A 20,666-nucleotide genomic window follows, 5' to 3' on the forward strand; every position below is an offset into this window, starting at 1 on the left:
AATAGCCGGATGTCATATGGTGGAGTCATCGCCCAGACGGAGTTCTACAGGCATCTCCAGAATGGCAGCTTGGACTTGCCACCTCCAGAAGACAATGTGGAAGGACTCCCATTCGTCTTCGTTGCAGATGAAGCGTTTGCGCTGGGGGACCATCTTATGCGGCCATTCCCGATGAGGACCCTCACCCTGGACCAGAGGGTTTTTAATTACCGGCTGGCCAGAGCCAGAAGAGTGGTGGAGAACACGTTTGGAATTATGGCCAGCCGGTTCCGCCTATTTCTTACACCCATACACTTGGCGGAGTACAAACTGAATCATATCATCCTGGCGTGCTGTGTTCTACACAACTTTTTACGGCAACATTCTGCCAACTATGCTGGCTCAGTTGGGCCTGAGGCTGGAATTCAAAATGAACCAACCCTGACGGCGCTTGAAAGTAGCCGTCCTGGCTTGCCCCCCCTGAGTGCCCGTGATGTCCGTCTAAGATACCTTGAATACTTCAATATGCAGACAATGTCTGGAACCTTTTTCAAATAAAAAAAAAGAATTTAACTACTAAAATCTTTGGTGACATTTACTGCTTGTGTTTTTTTTAGCTGACCCTGACAGAAATGTGGTAAGTCCTGAAAATGGCGTGATTGTGTAACATTACAAAGCATTGTTGGGTGTTATTTACTAAAGGCAAAGACACTTTGCACTACAAGTGCACTTGAAACTGCACTTGTAGTGCAAAGTGGATTTTCCCTTAGCAAATAACCCCCATTGTCACTGAAAACACCAATTAGAGCACAACAAAAGTTTTGGAGCGTTGAAACAATAATCCACACATTCTTGATTAACAATCTTTTTAATACCAGCACAATCACATGTGCATTTAGAAAAGGTTTTAAAACAAACCAACATGTTTGTTGGATATCAATTTTTGGGGTCACATTAGAAAAAGTAGAAATGTCCATTTACGATAAAACAGGCATGTTTAAAACAAACAAGAAAGACACAAATCTTGAACTTACAAAGTTCACATTTGGTAGAACTTGAAGGCAATATCAGACATGAGTATTTACAAACTGTGTTTGATATTGCGTTCAGATGGGGTGAAGTCACCCCTAGAAAAGCCAAATTTTGAAGATGCACACCAATTGCCCAATGTCAAGATGTGCTAGCTGCCATCATGGGGGATCAAGGGACATGTTTTGTGGGTGCAGCCCCTTCCTCACAGCTACTTTATTATTGAGGAAGGGGTTGCACCCCAAAAACGCGTCCTTTGATCTCCCGTGATGGCAGATAGCACATGTTGACCCACTGTGTGCCTCTTCAAAATTTGGCTTTTCGCAAATATGTCAAAAAATGGTAAACATTTTTAGATGACAAAAAGCGCAAAAAAATTAGGGATTTTAAGAGGTTTTAAACTCTCCCTAAAACATCAATGATGTTTTCATTTTTTGGAGAACATCATTGATGCTTTTCTGGATGTTTTCCAAGTCCCTATTACACCCCATGATCTCCCCAATCAGGATCTGTGCACTTTCCGAGGTGAAATGATCTGGATCCACAACATCACGATCACCTAAAAAGATAGAAACAAAAACACACCATGTATTATAAATATGCCGCCATCCATCTCTTACCTGAGCCTGTGGTCGCAGACACTCACCTGTTGTGGTGCCAATTTCCACCACGTCTTCCTCCTCCTGCTCTGCTTGGTTTGGGTGGATTTTCCCTTCTTCCAGAGGTGGGGGGTCTGTGGTCTCCTCGGATGAGGGGTGTCCTCCGAGTCTTTTATCCCCTATGTAAAAAAAATAGGTATACTTAGCACACAGATATTTGATGGCAGAAATAGGAATATGAAACATTGCTTGGAAGTGGGGTACAATTGTCTATTTTGGCAGAGTTCCCAGATGTAGAATTTTTAGTGTCCTTTGTCAAGCTTCAATACTTTACCTGTTTTGTAAAGCTTCACAGATGGAGACACCCCTATAGTATACACTGGAGCACCTGTGTGGGCCCCCTAATAAAAAGGGTGTTCTTGTGTCCCACACTAGAGCTCCAGCGTCCAGATGTGTCAACAGCTGCTGAGTGTCCTCTCCTTACACAGAATCTAGTTTGCATTTCCGTCTAGTTACTAACCCATCTACACAACCAAATTATTTGCAGACAAGTAGGCCAAAAAAAATGTGGGCAAATACATATGGCCTAAACAATGGTGTTTTCTAGGCCGAACAAACAATGTTTTATACGAACGAATAATGTGCCCATGAACATGAAAGTTGCCATTTTAAACTGGATAACAGTTAAGAAAAGCACATGAAGCAGCACGAACTTAATAAACATAAAGTATAGGAACACAGGACAACTACTTACTTTTTTGCAGCACTCTCCGGATCTTTCTGTACTGCTCATGTTCTCTTAATTTGAGGTCCGACCACCGTTTCCTGAACTGATCTTTCGATCGACGTACCCCGAAATTCTGGTGCAGACTCTTGACCACTTTTGCCATGATCTTGGCCTTTCTGACATTGGGGTTGGGGTAAGGTCCATACTTCCCGTCATAGTCGGCCCTCTTCAGGATGTCAACCATCTCCAACATCTCCCCAAAGGACATATTTGAGGCCTTAAATCATCTCCTTCCTAATCAGGACGTTTCAGGCTCCGGGCTTTCCTCCTCCTTGGTGTAATTATCAGACACCTGTTCTGACTCCACCATGTGCTCTTCCCCCACAGCGGCGAAGGAGAAGGGGTGGGGAATAGACTAGAAAGAATGTCAGGGGCGGGCGGAGTTTCACGCATGAGCAGTGTCTATAAAGCGTAACACGCGTGTGTAGTACGTACGATCTGTGAGCGGAGGAAGGAGTAACGGAGGCGCCGATCGTGATTGCGAAGGTAAGATTTAACATTGGGCCTATACTGCTTCTAGATTGAGGCCTGTATTTGCACAAGTTTAGAAGACTTTAGGCTGACATTAGGGTTTGTCTTGTGTTGTGTCTTGCAGTGAAAATGGATTTCTTGAAAGATAAGGACTTTTAAGGAAAGGAAAATTTGTTTTAAGGAAAATAAGGAAAATTTGTTGGAATTTGTGAAGACGGTGATCCCCACGGCAGACATCACCTATTTGAAGATCCTAATTGGTGGCCTGAGGAGCACTTATCTAAGGGAGCACAAGAAGGTCCAGGATTCCCAGAGATCAAGAGCTGCAGATGACATTTATGTCCCCAGGCTGTGGTACTATGACAGACTGCATTTTCTGGCAGGTCAGACTGAACCCAGGCCAGCACTCTCCACTCTTCCTTCCATGCTTCCTCCCCCCCCCCAGCTGAGGCTTCAGACGCCCAACCTGGGCCTTCCAGGCAGCAACATGTGGAGGAGCCCAGCTTGAGCCAGGTATAGCATTCTTCTACACAGTGTGGAGGAGGACTTTGCTGGCCTAACTGCCTGCAAAATGATGCAGATGGAGGAGGGCCAATGACTCCTGTGTGAGTTTTTAATTTTGGAAGCTCTCAATAAGGGGTTGAGGGGCCAAATAACATGTGCTACCCACATTTATGACCTCACACATAGTCCTCCTCCTCCTCCTCCAGGTCCTACTCCTCCTCGTCCTCCTCCAGGTCCTACTCCTCCTCCTCCATTTCCTACTCCTCCTCCTGCCACATCTCCAACACCAGAGCCACAGCCGGGAAGGAAGCGTGGAAGGAAGACCAGAGAGTGATGATCCTGGGTTCAGTCTTCTCTGGCAAAAGATGCAGCCTCTTGTAGTACCACAGCCTGGGGACATACATGTCATCTGCTGCTTTCCGGATCTCTGGGACTTCTGGACCAGACTGCACTCCCTTAGATATGGACTCCTCAGGCCACCAATTTTGCTGGAAAAGAATTGATGTGTGCCCTGGGGGTCCAAGGCTTCGCCAATTTTTGATGTTTATCCAACAATGCCTCCCTCTTTGTTTCTGAGCCCTTAATAAAGGAATTTTTGGTTCAATTGTACTCGCCTATGTGTGTTTTCCTTCAAAAAGGACAGTTTGTGAGGAGGCAGGTACATTTCAAAAATACAATGTGAAACTAACAAGGGACACCAACACCAAGCAATCTCCTTGAGATTAAATAACACAAGATACCAATGGTGTTGTGGTAACTTGACACACAAAACACACACAAAAATATTATGGAGTAAAACCAATTAAAAAAAAAAAACACATCAGCCTTGAAAAAAATACAAAACAAAAATAAAAAAAACAGCCTTGAAAAAAATAAAAAACAAAAATAAAACAACAAAAAACAAATTTGGTCAGATGTGACAAATACCCAAGATACTCTACCTTTTTAGAGCCATACCAATTCCAATGCCTTCAAGCTTTTTCAAGATTCTAAATACTAAATTGAGAAACGTGGTCTGGAATAACCAAAAAACAAGGGTAGCTTTCTCTATTTTAACATCTTCTAAAAACAAAGGGGGTATGAACTTACCTGATATGCATAAATACTACTTACTACTCAACACTTTTGGATCAAATGAAATACTGGTTCTTCCCAAACGACGATAAGCTGTGGTTATCCATTGAAAGAGAAATCACCAAGGGAAATGATTTATTTGCCCTGTCAGTGGCTTACATGATATTCCCTAAGGTCATAGTTCCTAAATTGCTTTCCATTAAAGCTACCCTGTTAGCATGGAAGTGTCTTGTCTCAAACTTCCATGCTCTAGGGCAGGGATCCTCAAACTATGGCCCTCCAGCTGTTGCAGAACTACAAATCCCATGAGGCATTGTAAAGCCCTGACATTCACAGACATGACTAGGCATGATGGGAATTGTAGTTTCTGAACACCTGGAGGGCTGCAGTTTGAAGACCCCTGCTCTAGGGCATTTACAAAAGATACCTATACCACTCAGAGCCCTTGACTACTGTAGAGGCCGACTCTCGATGAACAAATGGATTGCTGAGGGCTTTAACTTTTACGTACACCTTCCCTTCAGGATACAAAGCCACGATCGATGATAAGTTAAATAAGCTTAATCATCTGCAAAGCTTAAATCTACATCAAGATTTTGAAATTCCATCTTTAATTTGGTCACACCTCACCATTAACAAACCTGTAAAACATAAAAGTATAGCTTTCTTCTATAAAGTTTTTTCTCAGTATCCTAAATATGAGAAAAACCACAATATGTATAAATGGGAAAAAGATTTAGGACAATCCTTTTCGGATGAATGTTGGTACAATGCTATGAGAATAAACCAAACTGCAACATCCTGCTTAGAGCATTGGGACAACTTTCAGAAAATATTGAATAGATGGTACCTAACTCCTTACATATCATCTAAACTATATCCATCTACATCACCACTATGCTGGCGTTGTACGGATCGAGTTGGTTCCTTCTTCCACTTTTTATGGAGTTGTAAAAATCTGACCAGTTTCTGGAACTCGATATCCACCTTTATTGCCTCTCTCACAGGCAACTTGATAAAACTATCACCTGCTATGGCCCTTTTAGGTATCAACCTTGACACTTTCCCATTTCAATACAGAATATTAGTGGCGAATATTCTTATAGCGGCTAGACTTACCGTAACGAAAATGTGGAAATCAATTGAGGCCCCTAACCTGATGTCATTCTTAGAGTCAACACCCAGGCGTACTATGAATTACCGTTAGCACTTAAAAATTATAACGTAATTCACTTTAAGAAGCACTGGTATGCAGGGGCGTTGCTAGGTCTACAAAAGACCTGGGGCTAGAGCCCATAGCAGCGTAGTAAAGAAAGTCATACGCTTGGGCGGGCATGCACATGTATATACAGTAGTATACGTGTGTGTGTGTATATATCCCCAGAGAGCCCCCCATTTACATCAGGGTCCCCAGAGAGCCTCCCCTTACATCAGGGTCCACAGAGAGCCCCCCCTTACATCAGGGTCCCCAGAGAGCCTCCTCCTTACATCAGAGTCCCCAGAGAGCCTCCCCCTTGTATCAGGGTCCCCAGAGAGCCCCCCACTTACATCAGGGTTCCCAGAGAGCCTCCTTTACATTAGGGTCCCCAGAGAGCCTTTCTCTTAAACCAGGGTCCCCAGAGAGCCCCCCCTTAAAATCAGGGTCCCCAGAGAGCCTCCCCCTTGCATCAGGGTCCCCAGAGAGCCCCCCTACTTACATCAGGGTCCCCAGAGAGCCTCCCCTCCCCTTGGGGACCCCTGCAGAGACTCGGGGCTATGGGCCCCAGATTCGGGGCTATAGCCCCAAAAGCCACCCCCTAGCAACGCCACTGCTGGTATGTATGGATCATACATCCTAAAGCATCTACAGTACTAAAAGACTTGTACGCTCAGTCTTAACTACCACTAGGTAGCCTGTTGGTATCACTTATTCCTTGTAGAGACTTATGCTGCTTTCATTTCCTGATTGGTTTGACTCGCTAGAATGCATTGATTTACTAGACGACATCCTGTTCTCTCTTTTGTTTATTCAAGTTAGAATAGACCTGTTCACAGTTTGCTCCCCTAGGGGTGAATAGGTTTATTCTTGGAGGTTTACTAGCTAGAAACTGAATTAAAGATATGAATTTGAAGGATTATTCACAATTATTATACTGACTTAATGTATTTATCAAAAATGCATTCGCTATACTATGTAACTGTAATAGTATGAATCCTGTTATACTTTTCTTAATGTCTTTATTTGTTATTTTATGTTCTGATAACTAAATAAAAAAAAAAAATTGAATGTTAAAAAAAATATATTGAGGGAATCACAATAAATAATAAAGAAAGAAGTTTGTGAGAAGTCTGTGTGAATATGAGCAGCAAAACTACTTCATTATAAAGAAGAAGAGAGTGCGCTGTATTAAACAATTTTTTACATTGCAGCGTGACGAAAGTGCTCTATCCATTCCGAACGCTAGTTTTACCAGACCGAGCTGTTCCGTCTCGGAAATTTCTTCTGAGCATGCGTGGCACTTTGTGCGTCGGAACTGGCCACACGCGGTCGGAATTGACGCGATCGGATTTTGTTGTCGGAAAATTTTATAGCCTGCTCTCAAACTTTGTGTGTCGGAAAATCCGATGGAAAAAGTCCGATGGAGCCCACACACGGTCGGAATTTCCGACAACACGCTAAATCCGACCGCGTGTACGGGGCATAAGTCTTATGCCGCGTACACACGGTCGGACTTTTCGTCTACAAAAGTCCAACGGACGCTGACGGACTAAAGCTGGCTGGTAATCCGATCGTGTGTGGGCTTCTCCGGACTTTCAACTGACTTTTTTAGCCTCAAATCCGACGGACTTTAGATTTGAAACATGCTTCAAATCTTTACGTCGTAAGTACGACGGACCCCGAAATCCGCTCGTCTGTGTGCTAGTCCGACGGACAAAAACCCATGCTAGGGCAGCTATTGGCTACTGGCTATGAACTTCCTTATTTTAGTCCGGTGTACGTCATCACGTACGAATCCGTCGGACTTTTGTGTGGTCGTGTGTAGGCAAGTCCGTTCGTAAGAAAGTCTGCCGCAAGTCCGCCGAAGGTACGTCGGAAGTATGTCGGACAGGCTGTCGGACTTTTGTAGACGAAAAGTCCGACCGTGTGTACGCGGCATTAGGCCACAGGCACTCATGAGCACGACTATGTTTTTTCAGACTTTTGGTATCATCTGTTTGCCAAGGTTGAAGGGGTCGGGGCCTGATTCTGTGTGTAGTGAGGGGGGCCAGTGAGTCCAGTGAGGCTAGAAGTGAAGCATTGTAGTCAGGAGTGGCTAGGTTGGTGCAGGATAGGGGTGAGATTTTGTCGTAAAGGTTGTCGATAGCAGAGTAGAGAAAAGAAGGGTTGAGATGACGTAGGTTTCTGCGGGTAACTTTTAGGTGGTTGGAGGGTGAGGAGGCAGAGGAGAGGGAGAGAGTGAAACTAATAAGGTGGTGATCAGAGAGAGGGAATGGATAGTTAGAGAGGTTGCATGGAGTGCAAAGGTGAGAGAAAACAAGGTCAAGGGTATTGCCTTCAGAGTAAGTAGGAGCGAGTATCTACTGCTTCAAGTCAAAGGAGGAGATTAGGCTGAGAAGTTTGGAAGTGGCAGGAGTGTTAGTATTAATAGGGATGTTGAAGACCCGAGAATGATTGTGGGGATTTCAGAAGAAAGAAAGTAGGGTAGCCAGGCAGAGAAGTCATCAAGAAAGGTTGATACTGGTCCAGGGGGCCTGTAGATCACAGCTATCCTTAGATTTTATTATTATTATTATTATTATTATTATTCATTCATTTTTTTTTTTTTTGCTTAGGGTAAGGGGTTCGGGTTAAGGTTAGGTTAGGGTTAGAATTAGGGGTTGGGGTTAGGGATATTTATTGTTTATTTTTATTTTTTGTTAGAGTTAGGGTGTTAATACTACTACTACTAATATTAATAATAAAAATAAATGAATACGTAAATGTAAAATAAATACACAAATAAAGAAAAACAATGATAAATAAATAATAAATTAATTAATACAATGCATGAGTAGTATGTACTAATACAGAAATAATTAACACCTAACCTTAACTCCTAACCCTTAAAAAAATAATAATAATAGTAATAATAAAATAATAATAAATAACTAAGCTCCGTAAACCTAACACAAAATAAATAAATAATTATTATTGTTATCAATATTATTAATAATTTTTTTTGTTCAGGTTTGGGTGTTTATTTATTATTAATAATAATAATAATAATAATAATAATAATAATAATAATAATAATAATAATAATAATAATAATATATTTGTTTTATTTGTTTAAGGTTAGGGGTTAATTATTATTTATTTATATATTATTACATAATATAAAATGTATTTATTTATTATGTATTCATGATGATTTTTTTTTTTTGCATTTATTTTACCTTTATCTATTCATATATTATTACAATTTTTATTTTTTTTAACATTTTTTTCATTTGTGCAGAAAATCGCACAAAAACATGCAAATGGCGCGCTTCCATTCATTTCTATGGGAATAAATATTCGCCAAAAACATGAAAATTTGCCCAATTCGAGCTACAAAAAAAGCTCCTCCCCAAAAAACAAAATGCATACTATTGTTTCTTAGCCCTACTATGGGTACAAAGAACAGATAACACACACCTATGTGCTGTCACTGCGATCGTCAGGAGTAAGAGCCCTTTCACACTGGGGCGGTTTGCAGGCATTATTGCGCTAAAAATACTGCCTGCAAACCGACCCAAAACAGCCGCTACTGTTTGTTCAGTGTGAAAGCCCGAGGGCTTTTACACTAAAGCGGTGCGGTGGCAGGAGAAGAAAAAAACTCCTGCAAGCCGCATCTTTGGAGCGGTGTATTCACCGCTCCTAAACCACTCCTGCCCATTGAAATCAATGGGGCAGCGCGGCTACATCGCTGCAATACCGCGGCTATAGCCGCGCTATGCGAGCAGTTTTAACCCCTTTTCGGCCGCCAGCGGGGGGTTAAAACCGCTAGCGGCCGAATACCGCTGCAAAAACGGTAAAGCAGCGCTAAAAATAACGCTGTTTTACTGCCGATGCCCTCACCTCCCCAGTGTGAAAGCAGCCTAAGAGAATTTATTTTGCAGATGTTTGTAGTGGTGGGTCATGGTAATGGCATAAAAATATATGGATCAATTATAAAAATGTATTTTTTTTTTTACTAGTTTTGGCCAAGAGATTTCCATTACATACCAAATAAAAGCCCAATTTGTCCTGAAATTTATATAGTAAGTATTTGGGATGATATGTACAGTTTTTACCAACACAAGTGAAAGTTGCAATGCTTGGTTGAGGTGTTGAGGTTTACTCTGACGGCAGTTATGAAGGGGATAAGGCCGCTTTAAAGGGGTTGTAAAGGTTCGTGTTTTTTCACCTTAATGCATCCTATGTATTAAGGTGAAAAAACACCTGGCAGTGACCGGCCCCCCAGCCCCCCCCCCCCCCGTTTTACTTACCTGAGCCCTGGAACTTGACCCGGCGGGGATGCGCTGTCTCTCTGCCCGGGGTTCCCGGCTCTTGATTGGATAGATTGATAGCAGCGCAGCCATTGGCTCCTGCTGCTGTCAATCAAATCCAATGACGCGGGCGCCGGGGGGCGGGCCGAGTCATACATGTGGCGTCTATGGACGCCGAATACTGGACTCGGGAGCGCGCCCGCAAGGTAATCCCCTCGGGAGAGCGCTTCTCCTAGGGGGTTATCTGATGTGGGGAGGAGCCACGAGAGCCGCCGGGGGACCCCAGAAGAGGAGGTTCGGGGCCACTCTGTGCAAAACGAGCTGCACAGTGGAGGTAAGTATAACATGTTTGTTATTTAAAGGAAAAAAAAAACGAACCCTTACAATCACTTTAAGTAATCTCTGTAAATGTCAGTGTTCCTGTAAGTCCCAGGCAGGGTCAATGTTCTTTAGCAAGGAACATACATTCCACATTAATAATTATGCTCCAAAAATGATTGTGTCCTGTAAACTGCCTCCAGCATTTCTCCTGTGTTTTCTTGCTGGAGGCTGCCATTTTGCTGAAGCCCAAAGCCATAGCTCCCAACTGTCCCTGATTTGGAGGGACTGTCCCTGATTTGGAGCAATGTCCCTCTGTCCCTCTTTCCTCCTCATTTGTCCCTCATTTTGGTCTGATCTATATAATTGTATATAAATTGCACTATTTATCTTTCAAAAAGTGTTTCCCAGTGCTAAACTTTTCATCTAATTTCTAAATTGCTACATTTGTACATTTTAAAAGCCAATATAAAGGAAAAATAGTGGTAAAAAAAAGCCTTTGTGGATTTAATTAACCTTTTTTGGGGGTTAATTCTCCTTTAAGGGGGTGTGGCAGGGGGCGTGTCCTATGCCTACATACGTTCGTTAGTAGGTGTCCCCCATTCCCATCTCAAAATGTTGGGAGGTATGCCAAAGCCCCTGAACAGCAGTAAATCATAAAGCGGAACTAAACCCACCGATTTACTGGTTTCAAAAAAACAGTTTCTTTCCTGGAATGCTGGAAATGCAAACTGTCACTTTAAGACAGGTCCTCTTTGCTTGTCCCCCCCCTTACTGTCACGTGACTGGCCAATCAGGCTGCTCTCCTCCTTCCGAGGACCCGCCCACAGGACCGCCACTCAAGGGAGGAGGCTTTGGCCACGCCTCCTTCTTCTCTTGCTGATTGACAGGCACACGCCAGCGCTGGCGCCGGGAGATTGACACGGCCGGCAGCCAACGGCAGCCACGTCCTGCGCGCAGGGGGCGGGACGGCGAGCGCGGCCGGCCAATGGCGCGCAGGGAGGAGGGCGGGACGTGGTGCCAGCGCGAGGCGTTCGCTGGTAACGGTTCCCGAAGAGAGCAGAAAACGGAGAGGCGGCGGACGGATCCTTCCCGGTGTGTACCGGCCTGTGCATGGGGGGTGTGTGTGTGTAAGCGGGAGGGGGCGGGGTCCTGGGAGTGCCCGCCCAAGGCATGCTGGTAGTTGTAGTTAACCCTGTGCTCTCCGCTGGGCCGGACCACATAGGGTGTCCGCTGTCACCGGCGCCCGGTCGGAGGTTCACTGCCTGAGCATGGCATGCTGGGAGTTGTAGTTAAGCCTGTCCTTGTCGATGGGCCAAACCACACTGGGGGACCGCCATGGCTGCCAATCCATGCGATCGTCCATGGCAACGACCGCCGAGGTTGGATCGCCACTGCCGTTGGCGATTTCTAGCTGGGAGACCGTAATCGCATCCGGAGATCGGTTCTGAGGTGTAAACAAGGTCGTGCCGTACAGCTGTCCCCACATGCTGCAATTCGATTGGACGATCGGGGCCTGTTCAGAACGATTGGCATAAAAGACGAATGATTGTACGATGTGTGGCCGAGGACGCGGCCAGATGTGACGTCTCCGGACGTGTCGCGGGTATTTGGTGAGCTGCGATCAGATTGTACTGTGTCACGGGGGGGATGGGGAAGCCGATACGGGGGGCAGACTGGGTCGCAATATCACCTCTTCAAGGCTTACATTTATTACTATTTGTGTTTTCTGGTGGAGAGATCCCCTTCAATTCCTGTCCTGGACCAAAACAGGTGTCCCCGTGGGAGGATTTCCCTCTCTTCCTGTTCTGGTGACAACAGTAACTTGTTGGATTTCCCATCACTTCCTGTCTCAGTGACATCAGAGGGGAGGAGCCTCCCCAGCTGACTGTCATCAGATACATTGTAACCTTTCCTCTGTAGATACATTGGAATGTCCGGACATTGGATACATTGTATCCCGCCTACTCCACCAGTGTTTATAAACAATCTGGCATGGGTGAGCTGAGATCTGATTGGCTGGGAGGGTGCAATCTGCATATTACCATTGTGTAGTGTTATTGGATCAGTCTGATCATGTGATCTGTTGTATGGCTGTAGGCCCTGGAGACCTACAGTCTCTGACCATCTCCTTTATTATGTCTGCAGTCTCTGACCATCTCCTGTATTATGTATGCAGTCTCTGACCATCTCCTGTATTATGTCTGCAGTCTCTGACCGTCTCCTGTAATATGTCTGCAGTCTCTGACCGTCTCCTGTAGTATGTCTGCAGTCTCTGACCGTCTCCTGTAGTATGTCTGCAGTCTCTGACCGTCTCCTGTAGTATGTCTGCAGTCTCTGACCGTCTCCTGTAGTATGTCTGCAGTCTCTGACCGTCTCCTGTAGTATGTCTGCAGTCTCTGACCGTCTCCTGTAGTATGTCTGCAGTCTCTGACCGTCTCCTGTAGTATGTCTGCAGTCTCTGACCGTCTCCTGTAGTATGTCTGCAGTCTCTGACCGTCTCCTGTATTATGTCTGCAGTCTCTGACCGTCTCCTGTATTATGTCTGCAGTCTCTGACCGTCTCCTGTAGTATGTCTGCAGTCTCTGACCGTCTCTTGTAGTATGTCTGCAGTCTCTGACCGTCTCTTGTAGTATGTCTGCAGTCTCTGACCGTCTCTTGTAGTATGTCTGCAGTCTCTGACCGTCTCCTGTAGTATGTCTGCAGTCTCTGACCGTCTCCTGTAGTATGTCTGCAGTCTCTGACCGTCTCCTGTAGTATGTCTGCAGTCTCTGACCGTCTCCTGTAGTATGTCTGCAGTCTCTGACCGTCTCCTGTAGTATGTCTGCAGTCTCTGACCGTCTTCTGCAGCACTACAGGAATTGTGTGACACACGACGAGATTATCGGACAAATAATCCTCAGTTTTTTGTTGCTGGTCTCGTATAGAAAGTGAAGAGGTTACTCAACTTACGAAAATTCTCACACGACAGAAAACAACGACGGATGTGATGTAATATTTTGAATGGTTTTGTAATGTATTCTTTTGTTTCTGAGCTTGCTTAGTCTTGCTCTTTAGGACGAAACCTGTGCTAATTAAACGAAAAGCGGACATTGTGTTCACATACGTTAGAAATCTTATAGTCTGCACCTTTAGGTTTTGTTATCCGAAAAGTCGGAATCGGCTGTCGCAGGCACTATACTAACAATCAGATAATCGACCGATTGTTTGTCAGATAAAATTTTACTTCCAATTTTCTTATCGCCTGTTTGGGCCTTTTAGTTTTCTTCTGTGTTTTGTATGGACCTCAATGGATGATCTTCATAGTTAATGGTCAGTTATTGGGGAGCCCACTGGGTCCTCCTGTGGCGAGTTTTGTATTTAATTTTATTATGGAGCTCCGCCCCTGTGTTCTATGACAGCTGTCAGTGAGTGAAGTGACAGGTTTTCTTATAAACCCCACCCTCCTCCCTCTCCTCCTATAGATATCCTCACTGCGCTCTTACTATACGTAGATCCTGTACTTCCCACTATGGGGATCACGTGACCACCTCCCCTCCTTCCTGGCCGCTGTCACATGGGGGAGGAGGTCAATCAGCTCTGATTTTAAAGCAGAACTTTTTTTTTGTTTTCATTTTGGATAGAGTAAGGGAGGGTTATAACCCCTGTCAGTTTTTTTGCCCTTTGTGTCCCATTGGGGAGATTTTCCTTTACTTCCTGTCCCATTGTCACAACAGGAAGTGAGAGGAAATCTTTTCAAAGTGGTTGGTTGCCACCAGAACTAGTGTCCCCAATCGGAAGATTTCCCCTCACTTCCTGTACTGGGGGTTACCCAAAATCTAGGATATTCTTTCACTCTATAACAAGAAATTTAACAAATTGAGAGGGCGAATCTCCCTAATGGGGGGCATAGACAGCAATAAAAACCCAACAGGAGCTCTAATCCCTCTCCACTCTATCCACAATTAAAAGAAAACATTTTGCCTTTAGGTATACTTAGATTGTCTGGACGGGGTGTGGAAAGATTAGACCACCTGTCAGGTTTTTATTGCCATCTGTGTCTCTGTTGGGGGGGGAGGGGGGGGGTGTAGTCGTCCTCTCTATATTTCCTGGTGACCATTATTATTAAATGTGAAAATCCCAAATGTTGAGTTGTCACCAGAACAGAAATGGAGGTGAAATGTTTAATTGGGGACACTACCTCTGGGAACAGTGGTCTAGGAGGGGATTTAATAAGAATGAAGGGGGAAATCACTACCAGCATATTTTATCTCGTTCATAACTCCTCAGAGGAGTTCAAAAGGACGATATGTATGAGATCTATAATCATATTTCAGATTATCTGCATAGACTGATTATCTTCCAACACGTTTCACGGAACAAAGTCCACCATCTCAGGGATGTAAATGTGATTCCTATGATAAAGATGAATGGAAGGACAGATCTGTCATGGAGGCCTCAGGCAGACAGACATTATTTAATCATTACATATTGTTCATCATTTAGAGTATAGATCTCAGGTAATGGATCATAAAAGGTTATTGTGAGCCTTTATCCATTAGTAGAATATTCTTTCCTGGTGCTAGAGGGTAATGGAGGGGGGTCCGCTCCTCCCTGGGTTGGTGTCGAGATAATGGGGTGTCATTTCCCTCCTTTAAACAGTGTAGGGTAAATGGTGGGGTATCAGGTCTTCTCTTTGGGCTGATATAACAATGGGGTGCCCCCTCCTGTGGGTTCTAATTGATGGGGTCTCAGCTTTACCTTGGGTAACGGAACAATGGAGGGGTGTCAGTCCTCCCTTTGCCCAGCAGTCTACAATAAATGATGGGGTAACAACTTTTCCTACAAGGAGTATTGAGATAAGATTTGGTGACCCCCCCCCCCCCCCCCCCGGCTGTGAAGAGTAAATGGGGTGTCAGCCTTTCCCAACCTGGCAGTGTACAAGATATGATGGAATGTCCGGCCTTTCCCTGGGTGGTGTTGGGATAATGATGGGGTGTCACCCCCTCCTCTAGGCTGTGCAGGGTAAATGTTGGGTGTATGATAAAAAACGGGGTGTTAGGCCTTCCCTTGGGTAGTGTTGAGATAACAGTGGGCTGGTACCCCCTCCTCTGGGCTGTGTCAGGTAAATGGTGGGGTGTCAGCCCCTTCCAGGTAAAGTTCGATAAATTATTGAGTGTCAACCTTTCTCTTGGGTGCTATTTGGATAAAGATGGGGTGTCACCCCCTTCTTTGGGCTGTGTAAGGTAAATGATGGGATGGGGGCCTTTTGTCCAGGTTGTGTTGAGATAATGATGGGGAATGGGGGGGGGTGACAGCCATTCTTCTGCAGTGTTACATTGTAACAGTGTGTGTTGTGTTCCAGTAGGTGCGATGATTGAGTCTCCTGGGATGCAGCAGCGGCGGTGACCCCCTACACGGAGGAGGATCAGATCTGGCGTGTCACCATGGTGGAAAAAGCTCGCTGCCCCGTGCAGAGGGACACAGTGTACCGCTGGTTCTCCGAGCTCAGCTCCTGGCAGCGGATTGAGTTCCTATGCGGCTTGCTGGACCTGTGCCTACCACTGGAGCTGCGCTTCCTGGGCTCCTGTCTGGAGGATCTGGCCCGTAAGGACTACCACTCATTGCGTGACTCAGAGATCAAAGCAAACAACTCGGCGGATCTAGCCGCTCTCACCAACCTGGGTGACGAGGTCGTCCGCAGCAAGCTGCTGGTGTCGCTGGCCCTGCTGACCTCGGAGAACCGGGAGGCGGCAGGGGTGCTGTGCCGGACCCTTACCCACATGGATTCCATCATCAACAACCTGGGCCTGCAACTGAATGATGGACGAACTGGGGATGAGTTCCTGCTGCTCTTCACCATGGCCACCAACCACCCAGCCTTCAGCTTCCACCAGAAGCAGCTACTGAGGAAGGAGCTGGCACACCTCCAGGGCAGGCACGGGGCCACTGGGCACAGCGTGCCCACCCCCGCCACCACCACTGTCACCAGCAGCAAGGGCTCCTCCACCTGCCCCAAGGTAAGATCTCCTGGTGTCCCTGATTTACTGTACGGTTTTAGTGACTCTTATGCACCCATCATCTGCATGGTTTGGGACATTCTGACTCTTGATTGTCCTTGTGCCCACCATGGCCAGCCTGGTATGGGAAATTCTGACTCCTGATTGTCCCTGTGCCCCCCACTGTCTGCATGGTTCATAAGATTCAGAGTCCTGATTGCCCTGATGCCCCCCATGATATTCTGACTCCTTATTGTCCCTGTGACCCCATAGTTTGCATGTTTTGGCTTCTAGTTGCTCCTGTGCCCCCCATGGCTTACATACTATGGGACATTCTGCCTCTTGGTTGTCCCAGCCCCCCCCCCTTCATCTGCATTGGTATGAGATATTCTGATTCCTGAACATCCCTTATGCCTTGATCTCCTGCATGGTATGGGACATTCAGACTCCTTGCCATATTCTGATTCCTGATTACCTGGTTCCCCCCTATTCTCTCCAAGGTGTGGGGGATTCTCACTTCTGATTGTCCCCCCTCATCATCTTCCTAGTATGGGAGATCCTGACTCCTGAATGCCCCTGTGTCTTGGTCCCCTGCATGGTATGGGATATTCTGACTCCTATTGTCTGCATGCTTTTGGACATTCTGGTTCCTGAATGCCCTTCGTGGCCAGATCCCCTGCATGATATGGGACATTCTGATTCCCGATTTGTCCCTAGTGCCCCCATCATCGTCATAGTATGGAAGATTTAGACTCCTGATTGCCCCTGTGCACCTGCATAGTATGGGAGATTCCAACTCCTTTTTTGCCCCCATTGTCAGCATGGTATGAGAGATTCTAACTCCTTTTTGCCCTGGTGCCCCCCTTGTCAGCATGGTATGGAAGATTCTGATTCTTAAATGCCCCTGTGCCCTGATCCTCTGCATGATATGAGACGTTTTGGCTCCAGGTTGCCCAGCTGGCCTTGACTTGCTGCTTGGCGTGAGATCTCCCAACTTATGTGACTGTCCCAGCGACCTGACTTTACAGCTTGGCATAACCTCTCCTGGCTTATTGCCCTAGTGCACCTAATTTACTATATGACATGAAGCCTCTAAAAAACGCAGATTGCCCCAAATGCTCTTCATGTACGGATTTCTCTGGTTGTCCTAAATGATTCCTTTGTGTTATGGCATGAGCGCTCCTGACCAGCTTCCATACTGATGGGGCGCTGTACAGTCAATGCTCTGTACTAGTGCCCAGCTGGCAAGACTTTAGCCCCTAGTAGTCCTCCATTTACTAGCTTGTATATTCTACTGCCACTTCTGACAAGAGAGCCAACGCCGTTTTGTTGCTGCCTGGCTTTAGTATGCCTGCCATGGTGGGTCATGGTGCCCTAGGTAATTCAAACCCCTCTTCCCATTTATTACCAGTGTCACATAAATTTATATTATATATATATATATATATATATATATATATATATATATATATATATATATATATATATATATATATATATATATTTTCAGTCTCAATTACACTTTTAATTTAATTAAAATGTACATATTTGTTCTACTTACTAAATATTTTAACTGGTGAATCAGAGGTACCCCAGTGGAGCATCAGAGCCCATTATCGGCCTGCCTGCCACGGCTTTTGGTTCTATAGCCCATCTGAAAGGCATCTACACCTCTTGCCATGGTTGTCCGCAGTAGCGCCCTGGTGGCCAGTGAGGGTATTGCTGTTTTAGGGCTAGGCAATTATTTCGTCAGTTACAGGAAAAATCAGAAGTTGTTTCCAATCTTGTAAGAAAGGAAAAAAAATTGCACTGTTGTCTGCCTTTGAGAGTTTTCTGATGGGGTGCATTATACTGCCATTAAATTCATATTAAAAAAAATGTATGTGTGTGACCCCACTGGAGAAGTTGTTCCCTGCTTCCTGTCCCTGTGACACAATTAGAGGTGAAGTCCTCATCGGGGTAGGAGGGCACACACAATAGTAATATTATCATCAGAGGTTCTAACCCCTATTTTACCTGCCAGTGGATTTGTTATTCTGTCCATCCAGTTCCAAGATTTGCACAGCCCTGTCTGACAGGGAAGGGGACCTAATCTTTCTCTACTACAGTTCAGTAACATATACAGGTCCTCTGCCCACCCCCGCCCTGTGAAGGAGAAGGCAGTACAGTAATAAACTAATCTCGGTCACCCTGCTTTCTCCTCCTATCCGCATGCTCCATGTACTACAGTACAGCTAATTGGTTTGTGCTGCTTCTCTCTCCACCAGTCTAAGCTCTGCTGTACAGACACTGTAAGAAACTGATACCAGGTCATATATGTGCCCTTCTCACCCCCACCTTGTGATTGGACAATAAAAGGAGAAGCAGGGGACTGATGAGGTCTCTGTCACGCTGTTTTCTCCTCCTATCAGCAAGCTCCCTGCACGACATTAGTCTAGAGATTTCCCCCCAGCATCATTAAAGTTATAGTAAACCCTTACATACTGTATACCTAGTGACTGAACTATCATCAGGTGATACACAGAACTGAAACAAATCCTCCTATATAAGTTGTATCTGCAGTCTTCTCATCTCTACATCTGTTCAAAGTGCTGAATTTATAAAGCTTGTCTGAGAGTTCAGTAAAAAAAGGGGGCGGAGAGCTGAAGTTACACTCTGCGGAGCTCAGTGAGGAGAGCTCTAAGAGCTGATTGGACGGAAGACACACCTCCCCCCTTCACACAGCACACAGGAACAGAGCTGAGGCTGTCATTTAGTTGGAGATCCCTCATCTGTCACCTTTTTTTTCTTGGTGTCAGGAAAATTTGTTAGAAGTGATTCATGCTGATAGTAGAGGAATGAAGCTGCAGACAGAAATGACACTCAGTGCTCTTAAAGGAGAAGTATGGGTTTGAGTTTTTTTTCCCCTATTCATACTTACCCCTAGGTGGATGCAGCATTTGTCCCCCACCGTCTCTGCACTGGTTCTCTCGGCTCCCCAAGAGGAGAGCTGCTGACTGTCAGTCAGCAGCTCTCCTTCTCAGATCCTCTACACTCATTGGACCGCTGAGCTGTGGAGGGTGGCGGCTCGCTGAGAGGCTGAGACTGCCATCAGTCCAGGCACCTGGCGGATCGAGACTTCGGAAGTCGGGATGACACCGTGCCTGGACTGAACTTGGTGACGTCAGCGGAGAGCGGACTTCAGACCGCTGTCTGCTGAAACCGGGTCACAGGAGTGCAAAATGAATTGCACTCCTGTGATCCAGAGGAGAAGTCCAGCCAAACGAGCTCAGGCTGGACTTCTCCTCTAATTGTGACAAGTACACAGTATAGAGGGATATGCTTTGTTCATATATCATGATCTTCTCTCTTTCCCAGTTTGAGCTCTGCTGTACAGGGGACTGCAAGGAGTTAATACCGAGTTGGATTCAGATACTGGGCCGAGACCCTAATGCAGGCTTTACACTCAGCAAGGTTGCCAACCTTTTGTTGAAAGCTTCTGGTGGTGGCAGGCTATCTCAGCCTGTTTTGGTGATTGTGGTTGAAAATTGCCATTTGTAAATAATTACATTCAAACGCATTGACTTTGTACTATCAGCCAACTCTGCACAAGGTACAAGAATCCAAAACAAAATGAGTATAAAGGAATCGTAATAATGAATTTGTAAGTAATTAAAGTGGAACTTCACCCAAAAGAGGACGTTTCGCTTGTTTGCGTCTTCTGCATGTACCTGCTCCCACTTTTGGTCAGATGCACCGCAGTGATCGAAGCTGGAAACTCGGCCTCCCCTTCTTCCATCACAAGCCCCAGAAGACTACGGGGACCATTCACAAGTCGCAAGGCTCCACTGCCAGTTTCCCTTACTTAAGATGCCATTGCCTGCACCCGAAGCTGATTGAAGAGTCGGCTCGGGTGAAGGCAGCGCTGGATCCCTGGACAGGTCAGTGTCCTTTATATTAAAAGTCAGCAGCTACAGAAATTTATTTTTTTATTTCAGGGAGGAGCCTGGAGCGCCTCTTTAATTTTAAAATAAATGAGAATTTTACTATCCTGCCATTAATTGCACTCCCCATTCATTTGGGGCAGTGTGTGACACCCAGCATGCCGTGCAGATTAATTATCGCGGTCAGTGGTGTAGCCCACATGACCTTGGTGAAAGAAGAGACTTATCATCGTTCAGTGCGGCTGAATGTTGGAAGCTGAAATGCCAGTCATTTGGCAGTCAGACTCGGCTTACTATACATAGCAATCGCCCCGAGCTGGACAGGTAACCACAGCCCGGAATCCTGCGTATGACAGCTGTTGTATCCGGATCATAGGCCAGCAGCCTCCATCATGTATGTTCTGGGACAGCTCATTGGCTCAGTACACCCCATGGAAATTGTTGACTTTTTCGACATGTTTGAACAGGCAAATATTAGATCTTCATTCAGACAGTCCGTACAGGTAAAGGTGAT

General features: G+C 45.5%; 1 protein-coding gene across 3 annotated transcripts in view; it reads left to right on the plus strand.

Annotated features, from left to right (window-relative positions):
• The first annotated feature begins 11,239 nt into the window (after nucleotides 1–11,239).
• Nucleotides 11,240–20,666, plus strand: part of ZCCHC14 (zinc finger CCHC-type containing 14) — a 95,584-nt gene continuing 86,157 nt past the window's right edge. For 2 of the 3 annotated variants that reach the window (XM_073605722.1, XM_073605724.1), the window contains exons 1-2: nucleotides 11,240–11,346; nucleotides 15,596–16,250. In XM_073605722.1, the coding sequence (XP_073461823.1) occupies nucleotides 15,678–16,250 (573 nt within the window). In that variant the 5' untranslated portion in view covers nucleotides 11,240–11,346; nucleotides 15,596–15,677. The remainder of the gene's footprint in view (nucleotides 11,347–15,595; nucleotides 16,251–20,666) is intronic. The other variant, XM_073605723.1, reaches the window with a different exon arrangement.

The sequence above is a fragment of the Aquarana catesbeiana genome, linkage group LG11 (assembly GCF_042186555.1).
Source record: "Aquarana catesbeiana isolate 2022-GZ linkage group LG11, ASM4218655v1, whole genome shotgun sequence".
Taxonomy (NCBI): Eukaryota; Metazoa; Chordata; class Amphibia; order Anura; family Ranidae; genus Aquarana; species Aquarana catesbeiana.